Raw genomic sequence first — 12581 nt, 5'->3', positions numbered from 1 at the left:
AGTCAAGAACTTTGAAATTTATTTAAGGAATCCTTTTTGTTATTTTGATATTTAGAAAAATCACTAAATTAAATGTTAATTGCTTGAGGTTTTCAATATAAAATCAACAAGATAGTAATCTCTACATACAATAATAGCTAACATGTCTTAGGATCTCCTGAAGGACTACAGAGTTTAGCTATGTGTAAACACTGAGAATGAACTTAAATACATTTTCTTCAATCCCAAATGCCCTAAATATTGTACATTATTGTTTTGATTTTATAGATGAGAAATTCAAGTCTCAGAGTACTTAACCAATCCAAAATCAGGCAAAGAGCTTGCCATATGTACCTGTAGGATAAAATTTATGACCACCTGACTCTAAAAAGGTTACCTAACTATAAATTGCCCATAGCTGTGACAAAAATGTAGAGACATGTGAACCAAATGAAATGTAATGGACTATATATTAAAGCTGGATGTGAGCATAATTAGTAACTTATGTTTGTAAGAGAGTTAATTATTCTGCCCATTGAACAAAAACACACAGTTACAGCATAAATTTAATAGGTGAGGAATGTATAAGCAAATGTTGAGCTAAGAATTATATTTACGGATAATAGTTTCAATGAAAAGATCACAAAGGCATCAGAAATATCACCTTTACAACAGAACTGAAAAATCAACAGGAACCCTTATAAGTGTATTTCTTCAGAGGTAAATTGTACGCAAAAGTGAGAACTCACAAATGACTGCTTTGGGATTGCAAAATAACCTGGAACATTTTTTAGGCCATCTCACTCTTCAAAAAAACAACTGAATACAGACAAATGGTGTTCAACTCCTCATTACTGTAATTACCTTTGACTATAGCCTGTTGTTCTCTCATGGTAGTACGTGATCAGGTAATTTGTTTTAAAATTAATGTGGCTTGACTGCAGATGAGATATGTCACTGAGCACAGTCACATGACAGAACAGAAAGAGAATGGGGTAAGTTCTGGCTTCTTGTTTTGGTTTCCCTCTGTAGCCTTAGACAAGTCTCAGTTACTCTGGACCCGAGTTTTCTCACGTCTAAAATGCAGGGCTTTGGACAAGAACACTACCTTATATTCACAACATATTTCCCAATAACAGACTTTAAAATACACTCAAAGAAGTTAAAACACTTGGAAGTAACACCAAACAAGTCAGACATAATTGTAATGCAGTCATTATCTATGGTATAATGATGCTTCCCAGTGTTTATGAAAGCATTTCAGAATATGTTGTTTATTTGGTTGACCTTCAGCCTGTGTATGAATGGAATGGTTTCCTAAAATCATGAAGCAAAGTTCTTAGATGGACAGTAAACATGTGCCCTTTCTCTGATGCAGATTTAACATGATCTAGGCCTTTCATTTTCCCTTAGCAGCAAATCATACCCTGTTCTAAGATCCACTCAACTGACAGATATAAACACACATTCATTCACATACACACACACACACACACACACAGTAATTTATGGGGAAAAATATCTTTTTCATTTAATGGTCAAAATTTCATGGTACAACTATAAATAATTCCTGATAAACTATATGCAAAGTAATTGACATGCAGAGATCTCTAAAATTTTGTTCAAAACTAGCTTAGTATAATATCCATTTCATGCAATGATTCTTAAGACAGATTAGTTGGGCTCTTCTATATCAGTATTTCTCAAACTGTTCTCAGTAGAAAAAATAAACTTCAATGTTACTTTTTTCCTTAATTTTTCTAAGTGTTTGTATCTCTTACAGATTACTAATAGATGAGAAATCAATTAACAAGTAGAAAATGAACCTGTAGAAACTTTTAGAACAACCTTTTCTAGTAGTGTAAAAGCATCTTTATTAATTGATGCTGTGCTCATAGTTTTGATTTGATATTATGATTTATGAATTATAAACACAATTAAATTTTATTAAACAGATATACAAGTTAAGTAGCTAAATATATTCTTTTGTGCTCAGTCATATTATATATGTTAAATTAAATATAGCAATCTTTTTATGGTGTTGAAGTGCATGGCACCTTTTAGGCACTTTGTCATCAAAATACTTTTGAAAGCCTAGTTACCAGGTAGTCCTCATTACTTCTCCTGCTTCTCCTCTTCTTTGACATTCTTTTCTCTTTTAGATGAGGACTGTGATTCCTGTTAATTTTGTGTCATCCAATTGATTTGTATCCAGGTTTTCATTTATTCTATGTCCAAATCAATTGCAGATACAAAAATTTTGTGACAAAACAGTACAGTAATAGCTATGCTAACCCCTGTTGAGCACTTACTGTGTGATCCAGGAAATACTGTAAACTCCATTTACCTAACATCATAGTTAACAAGTGCTGCTTCATATTAAAGTCAATTACAAAATGTTACTTCTCTCATTGTCCTTGGAAAGCAGATATTACACTTGATACTCTGTAATTGGTATTATTCACTTTCCTCTATTCACACTTAGAATTTTGTTTAAAACTTCTGTTGTTGTTATTTGTCGAATTTTGTCCTATATATAATTCTTTCTGCACATGACTTGATGATGGGAACATACACTTCTAACTAATATTTTATTGCCTTGATGCCTTATGGAGTAACTGACTCATTACAGGCACACTTTTAATGTATAATAATGAAAACATCAAAAACATCTCTCAAGGTTATGAAGACAAGTTGAAACAGATCTGTTGATTTTCCAGAGAAGAAAACTTAATATTAAATATTACCTATGTAATAAGATAATGAAATGGTACAGCCTTATTTATTAAAGGGATTTTCCTCTAGAAGACAGTGAAAAACAGGCATGCATATGCACACCATACACAAGTGTTCTCAGAAAATAGATGAGAAAACATAATTCATTACAACTACATACCCCTTAGTGGTTGCAGGAAACATTTGCTTCCTGGTTGGTAGGTAAAGTTCTCCCTTTCAATTACATGGAGTTTGGTCTGGGACAATTTTACAGTCAACTCATAAATGCTTGAGATGTCTCTTTCATTAGCCATAGGAAAAATTTAATCTACCAAGATAATCACCAAGTAAGTCTAAAACACTGCTACTGGAAATAGGCAACTGAGGTCTAGAATTGAAATCTGACAAGTCAAAACATCTGCTTGTTAGTATCTTCTTAGTCTAGAAAAGACATTTCTCTAACCTGATTATACAGAACAGTACAGTTCTTATCACAAAGGAATGCATGTAGCGCTACATAACGGCATGTGGGGGCAGACTCGCTGGGTGCAAGTCTTGGGAAAACACACACACATTACCTCAGATCAATTCGGGTAAGTTAAAGTGAGACTGCTTCCCATGTCAGATTATTTGCTTAAAAATAAAAATGTTGGTACTTACTGTGTCTTTATTGTGATTCTTGTCTTTCCTTCATCCTATACATCAGCCTTATGGTGAGCAAAGATTAAGGCACAGAGGAAATAGGAGCCTGGAGAACCTTCAATCTATAGTATCATCTAAAAATAAATTCCAAAGTAAACATGCAGAGCCAATGCTGACCTGAGGGTCCCAGAGAGACCTCTGGGGTGAATTGTGTTGGGATGACTGTAACCTACCATCTGCTTCAAGTCCTTGCTTGATAGAAAACCACCTGAAGTCAGTAGACCTTCATTCCTCTCCTGCCATGTTTCTCTCCCCATTAAGTCATTTAAAACTCAGTAAACCAAATGCATCAAGAGAAGAATCACAGCAATAAAGGAACAGAGGTTCAGCAGACTAAAGCACAAGCTTTTCCCAGCACTCCATGGGTTCCTTTCCACCAAGGACTTCTACAGATTTTTATACCTTACTATTCCTTTCAACACCTACACTATTTCTTTCTGAAGTGAATTGCTGGCTGCCTTGGTATAGCAACTTAATACTTTTCCAGTATGAGGCTATTTAAAAAGTATAGTCATTCTACTCTGAAGCTATTAAACCAAGACATATGTTTGCTTTCTTTATCACATTTATTTGTGCACAGGTTAAATGGGTCTCAGTATTAACTACATTATTCATAACATTAACTTGATTTTTTAAATTTATATATACTTTTTAAACAGGAGAGACAATATGCTAAGAAATTAAACAATTCTTTGTAACTCTATGGGGTTTAGCAGTAAAAGAGAGGACAATTTTGGGCTATTCTTGAAGGTGAATATCTAGCATTCTTTCAAGACAAAGTAACTCTGATTGGGGGATCACTGTTCACACTATGGTGTAAATTATGGAAATTTTGTGCTTCAGCATCTAAAGCTGTTACAAAAAATGTAGGGTCTGAGCAAACAGAAAGCTATTCATAAACTCATATTTAAAAGACAGAATTGTTTTAGAGATTTTCCTTCTTGTGTATAGAAAACTTGTGTAGTAACTACCTCTAATTGCAGCATTTGTTTTAAAGAACAAATGCCTTTACTTTAAAAGAAACCTGAAGTTTAAATCTATTGGAAAGATAACAGCAAGGTATTAAAGACAGATGCCCACAGGAAGAGATGTTGAAACAAATGTGTTTTGTTTTGTTTTGTTTTGTTTTTGCCTCAAGATCTTAGATCCACATTCCTGGCACACTGAAAAGAGCTTGACTATACCCAAAGACTATAGGAAAATCTAGCAATTGCCACCCTCTGCTATGTGCTCAATAAGGTCTAAGCATATGAAATGCCATTTGCTTTACATATAAGAACACTGATTAAGAAACTAAGTTAACAGAAGTTTGGCTAGAAAATCCATCGTCACAGGTGGCTATGGCTAAGCTACCAGCACAATTTTTTTCAGAAGAACAAGAAGCTCACCTCTACTAATGCAACTGTTCTGGCAAAGCTTGTCAGTTTAGGTTCTAACATGCACATTAACCACATGCCTCCAAGAACTCTTAAATGTTACAAAGAGAGTGGGCTTCTACTAGAATTCACTAAAACATAATCTCTTCTTGCAAAATGGCATGTTGATGGTACCGTATTCATTATCAAATCTCCTCACTTTCACAAGATAATCTGGGCATCCAGGAACATAACTTGCTACAGAGTAATCACAATAACAAGACAAGCCACTGATTATGAAGTTTCACTTTTTGAAGCCCTGAATGCTGTTTTTGCTGAATAGGCAAGAAGGAAAATTTAAAGACCTGTCACAATCTTCACTACAGCCAATATTGTAGAAGTCCCCTGTCTAAAGTAAATTAGGAATGACTAATTCTAATTCTTCTTGTAATAAATGTGCTATTTCATAAATTTTATCCTTATAAAATTAACACTTTTATAAAAGGCAAGATGATGCTGTTTATCTTTGTATTATATAACCAACACTGAAACTTTGGAAGCTAGAGACTATAGAGCTTTCTGAGTCACTTATATTAAAGCATCTTTAAGAAGTAAATGTAATTTTGGACCACTACAGATTTTCTCTCTTTTTAAAAATCACTGTGGTCTGGGTTCCCATTATTTAATTATTTATTATTTTATGCATATGTTGACAGATATCTACCTGTTTCCAAACTTTGAGAATTTCCTTAGTCTAAAGGACTCCACAAGTAATTGTTAAACTACCACAGAAGAGTTCAGAATAAATGGCAAGACATGTCAAAGAAAAATTGTGATGCACAATTTACACTGAGTTGCTTAGAACTAAACACAAGTAGTTAAATGGGCTCTGTAATTAGAGCTTATTAAGACAATGATTATAGTAATTGGAGTTCTTATAATACTGGGAAGCAAAGTGATTTTAAAACCAATTGTATTTTGTGAACTGAAAAGTGACAATCAACTCTTAGAGAAAATTAAAAAGATACAACTCATATTCCATTTTAGTCTTGGAAAGTCAACTGGGCTTCTTCATTTGCAAGGAAAGACTAAGTACATCACTATTGCAGCTAAATCCAACCGTCGTCACACTAAAAGGAAAGTTTGGTTACATGACTCTAAATTAGGAATGGAGTCAAGAATTTTACTGGCTTTATTTTTTATAGATAATGAGTTTTCTTCATACTTTCAGAATAAGGTATGACCCTATTTTCCCCATTCATTTCCTATCAGACACACAGATAATGTTTCTATTCATATGGATTTGAAAAGATCCTCATCTTGTGTGGGTTATTTTATTTTATAGTGGCCAAGGGAAAGAGGTTGCTGCCAATATGATGTTAAGGGCATGCAGAATAAAGGCTCGGTCCTGGGCAGTGAAACAGTCCACCTTTGTACTGCTCTTGTGGAGGAAGAATGCAAGCCCATCACCAACTTTGGGACTTGATCAACAGGGGGGAGTCACAAAACTCAGTCACTGCATTTTAAACCTCCACTAAAAATAGCTGCTCTGTGCTGGCTGGGGCCTAAAGTCCCATCTGTGGTCAGTGATGGAGTACAGTACATAATTGTTTCTGACTAGGGTCTCTGCATCAGCACTCTGAGATTGTTTTCTAACTTTTAATCGCCTTGCGTGCTCTTTAATTAGACCTGTTCACAAGAGAGCAAATGAAAATGCTTACCACTAAGCCTACTCAAGACCAAAACAGGCCATTTCACAAGTCCAGAACTTTTGTGCAAGGCTTGCTATCTTCCAGGATTGATCACTTTTCCCAGGTTCCTGTACCTTAATATCAGATTTGGGTAAGGATGGAAGCTCTATGGCTCTTAAAACAGCTCCAATGTAAAAAGACACTGCCTGGTGACAATTCCCTCCTTGTCTGTCTCCTTTCTCTATTGGTCTTTTACCCGTGTGTTATCTGTTTGCTACTAGGGCTGCGGGGAAACATGTTATCTTTGGAAAAGAAAGCACTTGGTTCCCTCTCTGGAAGGAAGAGACTTGCTCTAAGGGCCGTGATTACTAGAAAAGGGCTTTACTCTCCCAGAAGGATTTACCAGCCCGAAACGTAGAGACCCTCTAACTTGGGCGGGAGATGCAAACAGCTGACGTGTCCGTCCTTGGCCCTCACAGGTGACCTGCGGGAGGACCAACTCGCACCTGCAGCGCCCCTGGGCTCGCGTGGCTCACGCTCCTGACTCACCTGGTGCTGAGGACCAGCGCCGGCAGGAGGGACAGCAAGTAGCGCGCGGGGCTCAATTTCATGCTGTCGTCCGCGCGGGTCCTCCCTCCCTCGCTGTCTCCGCTCTCCCTGCTCCTCGGATCCTGTCGCTCCGCGGTGCCCGGCTCTGTCCCGGCCGGCGAGGACCCGCTCCGGCAGCGGACGGCAGTGCACGGACGGACGGACGGCCGCTTGGCGAAGGCGGCGCCGAGAGCAGGAGTATCCTCGCGAGTGATGTCACCGGCGAGGCCGGCCCGCCCGGATTGCTCGGCGCCGCCGCCCCCGAGCCCGGAGGCGCATTGTCACTCGCGCTGGAGGCGGCGCGCGGGGAGGGCGGGGGGCCCGGCGGGGACCCTGCGCGCGGGTCTTGGGGCTGCGCTCACCCGGCTGCGCGCTGCCCGGGGCTGGTCATTGATTCCCGCTCCTCCCCAGGACGCGGCGGAGCGGGTGCGGACGCGGGGGGATCCAATCCCGCGGTAGTGAGGCCGGCGCACTCGGCAGGTGAGACCGAATTCCCTGGGAAAGCAACTCGAGGTCCAGGCAGGGGGCCCTCCCCGATTAAACAGTGGAAGGACGTCGCTCTGGAGTGTTTAAAATATTATTCTGATTAGAAATGCATAATGATCCGCCGGATGCGGATGGAAGAAAAGCAGGAGTGAGCAGCGTCCAGAAATGCACTCTGAGCCCATGCCATTGCAATTTTCTCAGCCGGCAAACGTGGACTATAAAGAGGTTTGGGGACACTTAAGACGTTTGCTGCTTCCGAGTTTTGATGATTTCTGATTTTCCTCTAATTTCAATCTCTCGCCTGTAAATTTGTAATAGCAGCTGGCAGTGGAGTTGGAGATGGTGCCCCAATTTCACTCACCTGAAGGGGTCCCATTCTTCAGGTGAGGAAACGAAACTTAGAAATTCATCAAAATGTAACAGTAGTTAATTGGGAAGCGTGGTATTGGAAGGCAGATGTTATGTGTCATTTTGTTTCCATATTTTCCAAACTTCTGTGATAAACATCTGATATTTAATAAGCTTTATTTTGCAAAATAAGGAAAATAAAAACAGAACTCTAATACAAAATAAATTTTTTGCAAAAGCATTTCTGGAAAACAGAGCCAACTTCATTAACTAAGATGTTCAATTCTAACATCTTGAAAACATGGTATGTTTTTGATATTCCAGCATTGTATCCTGGTTACATAAATAATTTTATAAAGCATTTCTTAATACATTATTTCACTTAATCTTCATAAAAAGTATCCTAGAGAAATATAAATTACTATCACCCTGTTATCGAGATGAGAAAACTGAAGACCATCAAGTCCTGAGCTGTATTGTTTTTTTTAAACAAAAACACTGGGTTCTTCTGAAACTTAAGTAAACCTTACTATTGCCAGAACATCACAACTAGTACAGCTAACAAAGTGATTAAAACAAAGTTGATGTTCAATAAAGGCTGAAGTGCACCAAAGGCCCACTAAGGCAAAGGTCAGGTGGGCTCTAGGAATTCCTATCCAGAGTTTACAGCTCACATTCCATTTATTCAGGGGTAAGCCATTTATAGTAAAATTTAGATGAATCATCCTTTTTAATCTAAATTTTGAAGACATTATTTGTAGGAAAACATATTTATTATAAAGCTTCATTTAAAAAAGGATACAAGTTTGAAGAACTAACCATCAAATTTACTGATTTGTTTTCGATTTTGCTCTTAATGGAATCAACTTTTAAGACATTTACACAGAACAGACATTGCTTTAAAATCCCAGGCCACTAAAATAGATGAGTCACAACTTTGCAAACTGGATACCAGCCCCGTGGGTAATAGTAGGATCTACAACAAATAGTTACATATAAATCAACTCACTTGTGAATCTCACATCATTTATTTAAAAAAAAAACCGCACTACACTTTGTTAAAACAGAACTCTGACTCCAAAGGAAAATATGTATTTCAGTTTACTAATAACAGAATTGTCAATAGATTTCCTGCTCAGTTTAGAAGGTGATCCTTTAAACTACATATTCAACAAAGACATAGGGCTACTTGGTAATAAAAAAAAATGTGTATACTAGAAAATAACATATTTACACATATTTGTAGAACACATTTTGTTTACATAACAAGTTTAAATTCATTATCTTCTGTCCAAATCACAGAAAGCAAGTGAGGCAGTCATTTCTATTACTCTCCTCTTTTGCAGTTGAGATGACAGGTTGAGAGTTAAGTAAATTGCTCAAGGCCACTCTATAACTTGTATAGTGGATGGAGATGGTATTCAAATTCAGTATGCATCACTTCAAAACATTTGTTTTCTTGAGGGAATGTTTATAGATATAGGTAAAGATAAAGGTTTATCTCTCTAGACAGCGATAGATATATCTATGTAAGACTTTCCCCAACCTAAATGATATTACTGTTCATTAGCTGTACAATATAAAACAACACCAGACTACTGTAGATTATCAACCAAAAAAGGAAAGTACCACAGTGAACTTTGTTTAGACTGTGTCTTACAGTTAATGCTGCGTCTTCATATTGGATACCTCATAAAGAATCACAATGCTTGTTGGCCTTTGTGCATTTTCTGCAAACAGGAGAAAAAAAAAGATATCTAACTTAGAAGGGCCTGAGAGCATCAAGAAGCACATCTTGGAAGGTGACCCTAAGTGAGATTTTGGAAACTTCTGCAGATTTAGAGAACTGAAATATTATATTCTCAATTGAAGTATAGATCTGCCTCTCAGCAGAAGTCGTTTCTTCTTTGGGAATTACAAAACTGTAAGTCTCCATCCCCCAACACATTCTGTCCACATTATCGCAGGAAAGCTCAAATTCAGAATCGATTTTATGGCTTCAGAGGGTTGGTATATGAATTTTAAAGATGCATCAGCACAGACAGCAGCTTCACTTAGATGAAAACACTTGTCCTATGCTGATTCCCAACACTGAGCTCAGCAAAAGTTGTTTGTAATAACTGTACCCAAGTCTGCATAAAGGACATGGAGAGAGAACACATTGTTATACTGAGAAGCAAGTCTCCATTGAGATTGGGAGATATAGAGCCTATATTTTTAAACAGCTTTATTGCGATTTAATTCAGGTACCAAAAGCTTCACCATTTTAAAATATACGATTCAATTAACATATCCACAAGGTTATGAAAGCATCACCACTATCTAATTCCAGGACATTTTCATCACTCCCAAAAGAAAGCTCGTACCTATTAGCAGTCACTTACTAACTCCTTTTTCTTGTCCTTACCCTTGACAAACACTGATCTAATTACTGTCTCTACAAATGTGCCTAACTCCTGACATATCAAATAAATTGAATCACACTATATGTGGTTTTATGTGACTGGTTTCTTTCACATTCATTTTTCAAGGTTTATCCATGTTGTAGCATGTAACAGTACTTCATTCCTTTTAATTGCTGAGTAACGTTCCATTGCAGGGGTATACTACCTTGTGTCCATCCATCAATTGATGGGCATCAGGGTTCCTCCCATGTTTTGGCTATTATGCACAATGCTGGTATGAACATGCACATGAAAGTTCCCATGTGAGCATCCATCTACAATTCTCTTGGGTATATACCTATGAGAGGAATTGCTGGGTCATATGATAAGACTATGTTTATTTATTTATTTATTTGAGACACTGCTAAGCTATTTTCTGAAATAACTACACCATTGTACATTCCTACTAGTAATATATGAAGGTGTCGATTTCTGTTCATCCTTGCCAATACCTGGTATTTTTCAGATTACTTTCTTTTTTATTACTATAGCCTTTGTGGTGGTGTGAAGTGTTATCTCATTGTGGTTTTGATTTGTATTTATCTGATGGTTAATCATACTGAGCATCTTTTCATGTTCTTATTGGCCATTCATACATAATTTTTGGAGATTTTTTTATTCAAATTCTTTGCACTTTTTAGTTATTTGTGATTTATCTAGGTTGTAAGAGTTCCTTATACATTCTGGATACAATTTCTTTATTAGATATGTAAAGATATGTATAAAATTACATAAAGATATATAAAACATTTGCAAATGTTTTATCCCAACTCATGTTTTTATTTTCACTTTCTTGGTGTCATTTATAGCGAAAGGGTTTTAATTTTCCTGAAGTCCAATTTACCTTTTTTTTTTTGGTCACTTGTGCTCCTGGTATCTAAGAAGCCTTTACTTCAGCCAAGATCATGAACATATATGCCTATGCCTTCTTCTAAGAGTTTTATTGTGTTATCAATGATCCACTTGGAGTAAATTTTTGTTTGTTATGAGATAGGGGTCCAATGTCATTCCTTTGCTTGTGGGTATCTAGTTATTCTAGTATCACATTTTTTGAAAATATTATTCTTTCCCCCATTTAATTGCTCAGCACTCTCTTTCTCTCAGAATGATGTTTTCATCATTTCTTCATTTCCTTGTCTACTCTTACATTCTAAGCTCTGATATCCTCCAAAATTCTATCTTTTATCCTCTTTTAAAATTCTGTATTTTTCTTCCCAAGGTGAACTTACCATTTTAACGGTATTTACTATCTCCAATATAGTTATGAACTTAAAAATGTATCTCAATCATAGACTTCTTCACTGAACCCTTGCCTAGGTTTCCTTTGGGTACCCCCAAAGTCAAACTCAATCACACTGAATTTTTGTTCTTCCACTCTTTCTGATCAGCATTCTGTAACTTCTTCATATCTCCATCAACTCAGTCATCCAAGTTACAAACCTAGGAATCATCCATTACTTTTAAATGCCACTTCTCCTACATATAGTCAATCACCAAGTCCTACAGATTTTACTTTCTAAGTATTTCACTATAACAATCTCTGCTTCTCTGTATTAAACATTTATTAAATAGAATCACCACCTGTATTACCTTTTGATTGTCTGCTCATCATCTTTTGATTCTGATATGTGTTCCCTACTCTCAGCTGTATTTTCCTCAAATCCATATCCACAGTATGGCCTACTTGAGCTACAAATACTTTTATTGCCTAAACTTTCCTAGGAAATTACTCTCAGCAGTATTTTTAATACCTATCTGTTCTCTGTTCTTTCTTTAACTTAAATGTTGCACTCCAAACAAAGAAACAGAAATTTTCCTTAATGAGATTTAACAATGTTTCATGTTATTACTGAGGTGTCTTCCTGTCTTCCTGAAATGTTCTCTCACTCACCTTATGTGTACCTTACTTTAATCATTTAAGACTCATGAAGGCTATCACCTCTTTCTAGAATACTTTCCCTAATCCATCAGCCACCACAAACTTGGTGAGTTCTCCCTTTTCTGAGTCTTATGACATGTGGCAGATAGCCTTGATATTGCACTTTTAATATTATTTTGTAATTACATGTTTCTGTATGTATATGCTAAGAATCAGAGAGAGGCATTTCTCACTTTCTCAGTGATAAGGGAAGAAAGGGTACTGTAAAAATTATATTTGTATGTGTGTATTTTCAAAGTTAATCATTAATTTTATTCAAATATCTGTATACCTGGGGTTTAAAGACATTATAAAAAGATATTTTACATGGTTCATCAAAGATGTGTTTCCAGTT

General features: G+C 36.7%; 1 protein-coding gene across 3 annotated transcripts in view; it reads right to left on the bottom strand.

Annotated features, from left to right (window-relative positions):
- The window catches only part of LUZP2 (leucine zipper protein 2), a 493734-nt gene extending 486377 nt beyond the window's left edge, over positions 1–7357 (bottom strand). The window contains exons 1-2 of one of the 3 annotated variants that reach the window (XM_057507481.1): positions 6992–7357; positions 3355–3470 (exon numbers count right to left, since the gene is read on the bottom strand). Coding sequence is in view for 1 of the 3 variants with exons in the window: in XM_036932720.2 (XP_036788615.2) it covers positions 6992–7053 (62 nt within the window). In the remaining 2 variants the exon portion in view is untranslated. The remainder of the gene's footprint in view (positions 1–3354; positions 3471–6991) is intronic. The other 2 variants (XM_036932720.2, XM_036932721.2) reach the window with 2 other exon arrangements.
- Positions 7358–12581: the final 5224 nt, after the last annotated feature.

The sequence above is a fragment of the Manis pentadactyla genome, chromosome 9 (assembly GCF_030020395.1).
Source record: "Manis pentadactyla isolate mManPen7 chromosome 9, mManPen7.hap1, whole genome shotgun sequence".
NCBI lineage: Eukaryota > Metazoa > Chordata > Mammalia > Pholidota > Manidae > Manis > Manis pentadactyla.
This window is presented reverse-complemented; position numbering and strand designations above follow the sequence as displayed.